Consider the following 3,149-nt stretch of genomic DNA (forward strand, 5'->3'; position numbering starts at 1 on the left):
CTGTTTTGAGTATAAAATGACTGCACTCTTTCTCTTAACCCTTTTCCAATGAAAGTTCCCTGCTATCCAGAGCAATAAATAGATAATGGATATTGACTGAGTTCTTTTACCTGTACACATATACTGTATATATGGATAGTTTCTTTCAGCCAGTGACAAAGTAGAAATGTTACTGTAGCATACAGCAACAACCTGTACCCTAAATAACTTTTTGCCGCATCCTTTCTACTTGTTTAGTGAAAGAAAGATCAAACCCAGACCCAGGACCAGCTAAACGACTCCCCAGTACAGACCACACCAAGGTCCGAAGCAGTGCTTACAAACCTGGCCCACGCAGATCATCTAGTGAAAGGTATGCTTTCTGTCTTTCTGCTTGACTTGTAAGACCCCTCTGCCTTCCCACTTTGCTCCTTGTTTTTGACCAAAGTACAACTATGAGTTCACAATTTATAAGCACACAAAGGTTGCAGTGGTAGCCATTACTATATGGAATTGCCTCTTCCACCTCCTCATTGTGTTCCTTCCTTGTCTTTGCATTGTCCCCACTATATAAAACTGTTTAATGTGTGTTTGAGTTGACTGCTATGGCTTTTACGTGATTCAGGGACTAACATTATACAAACTCAAATCAAGAGTAAGCTTCTTCTTGTGGTGTTAAAGTATTCTGTACATCTGTAATATTTGTAAACACATCATTTATAGTTTCAATAATGATCACTCAGACAACATACAAAATGTTAAATTTCATTTAACTCTTAAATTATGAAGGGAGTTAGACCAGCAACAGTGTCACTAACTAATATGCAGAACAAATTCGACTCCATATTAAACTGTCATATACTTTACTGTACACTGTATTTTAGTCATAGTTAAATCCAGCTTGTCAAGCTTCATTCTCAGTGAAACTGCTTCTATCTGTCATTACTATCATGTGTCAGTTTTTACACCTTGACAGCACAGAAAGGCTAAAAGCTCTGCTTTTTTTTTGTGCTAACCTCATCAGCTGTGTGTCAGCATGAGGTTCATAACTCTGGGTGTGAGGTCGGGGGCTGTCGTTACAATCCATCCGCCCATCGATCGGATGGGGCAGGTGGCGGGTGGGGTGTCAGATAATAAAACACTTTTATACTCGCAGCACGATCTTCTCCCTCACAAGCTAAAGTAGCATAAAATGTTCAACTTGTTGCTGACAAAGAGAAGTATCAAGAGATCAGACCTTAATCAATTTATGATTAAAGGGGATATCTTTAAATACTTTTCCTCTTTATTATTGTTATGTCAGAGTTTTTGAAGGGCTGTTCTTTAGTGTTAAAATGAACTACATAAATGGTGAATTAGACATAAACGGACTGAAAATCACAGAGGTAGTCAAGCCAGAGGTACACTAACTGCAAATGGAAATAGAAGCAGTATGACAGATTAATATGATGAGTTCTAAAGATGATAAGATCTAAAGATAGGGGAGAATAGACATCCGCTAGGTTCTTTTTTTTTCCAATAAGCCAGAGCTTTACAGCTCCAAATGGTTCTCTATTAGATTTGGGTACCCATCTGGGCAAGGCTGGCAGCAGCGTGTGTTGTGACTGCAGTGTACTGGCCAGGCCTAAGAGAGGGATGAGGTCATGTCTCTGAGAATGCAGTATCACACAAAGAGGCCTTATTATCAGGCTCTTAATCCTATCATACAGGGCCAAATCCCCCTCACTGCAACATGTCGTGGCCGGTGCTCTCTGCTGCATATGTCCTGTGTGCCAGCTTATACCAATCACTTATACTAATCTCCATCAAACTGAAAGTGGGCTATACACTAACTCCCACATACTGTATATTTATGCTAGTGTCATCAAGCAATACCTTCTGAGGATATTCTTTACAATAGCCATTTTCTGTCTCGCACCTGTCAGCGAGACAATGAGGTAAAGCTTATTTGAGTGTAAAAGTTCAAAGAAATATTACATCCTGAGAGTCAGCCTTTTGTAATAATGTCACTGGAAAAGGTTCAGACAGTCTTGATAACATAATAGTGTTTAGCTTTGACAGGAGTGACTACACCTTTCCACTTTTGTAAGATTTGTAATGTCCTGTAAATCTTGCAGTTACAGAGTTGGTTAGGATGACAACATGTAGCTCGTGTTTATCTCTATTAATGATTATATTCTCAACGGGTCACGTAGTGGTTAGTCATGAGACAGATTACCTATGACATTTCACTGAATTTGTTGTAGCATTAAATCATTTTCTTTGTGTGTGAGTGGAATAGTGCAGACTTGACTGTGGCATACACAGATTAAGATTCAGCAGTTACATGAGGAGGGCAAGCCACAACACATAGCATGATACAGGGCGTGTTTTCGGGAGCACTTTACGGTTACTGCACAGAAGCGGTAAGACTGTGGAGACAGCTCAGAGTGACAAAGCATGAACAGCTTTAACCAGACTGCCCACAAAGCTAAGTTTTTAGTTCCTGTCTGTTGGAGATTGTAGTTTAAGATGCAGAAAAGCACACACACACACACACACACAAGCTCAAATATTCACATTTTCACAAAAATGTACAAGCCGTCACACACTAACACAGAGACACATACGCACAGGTTTTGTATACAAATGTGCATACAGAGACACACACATCATAGTCACAGTAACAGTTACACCAAAGTCTCAACCTTTGCTGCAACATTGACACCTAGTGATACTTGACGAAAATACATCTATAGACTTGACAGAATATCAAGTCAGCGACTTTTCAAGGAGATGTATTCTTTGTCACAACGATTAACTTCAGTTTAGATTTTTTACTGTTATTTTAATGCTTCAATGAGCCAAAGTATGTACTCACATATGTCACGGCTCTAAAATCTTATGTAACCAGGCTCTTTGTGCTTGTGCTTCTTTGTACCAACAGTAGAATAATGCAGCCTGGTGTTGACTCAGGACTTAGACCCACAGTGTGCAGAGCAGGATGGAGAACAGGTTTGTCCAGATATACAATGCTAAATGAACATCACTGCAGTTTTCTACAAATCTATGCATATTTAACACAAAATGTACATTCTGTGCAGCATGTTGAAGTAAAAATATAGTTTCAGCTTTGCCCGATGTAATGTACCACTCCACCCCCACTCAGTGATTTACTTCAAAAGTAAATC

The 3,149-nt window shown here is 39.4% G+C and overlaps 1 protein-coding gene across 8 annotated transcripts in view; it reads left to right on the top strand.

Moving 5' to 3' along the window:
• The window catches only part of armc2 (armadillo repeat containing 2), a 39,905-nt gene that overhangs the window by 7,413 nt on the left and 29,343 nt on the right, over positions 1–3,149 (top strand). For all 8 annotated transcript variants that reach the window (XR_002273830.1, XR_002273831.1, XR_002273827.1 and 5 more), the window contains 2 exons: positions 238–352; positions 2,906–2,973. Coding sequence is in view for 1 of the 8 variants with exons in the window: in XM_020588244.1 (XP_020443900.1) it covers positions 238–352; positions 2,906–2,973 (183 nt within the window). In the remaining 7 variants the exon portion in view is untranslated. The remainder of the gene's footprint in view (positions 1–237; positions 353–2,905; positions 2,974–3,149) is intronic.

Source organism: Monopterus albus, unplaced genomic scaffold, assembly GCF_001952655.1.
Source record: "Monopterus albus unplaced genomic scaffold, M_albus_1.0 scaffold9.1, whole genome shotgun sequence".
Lineage (NCBI taxonomy): Eukaryota > Metazoa > Chordata > Actinopteri > Synbranchiformes > Synbranchidae > Monopterus > Monopterus albus.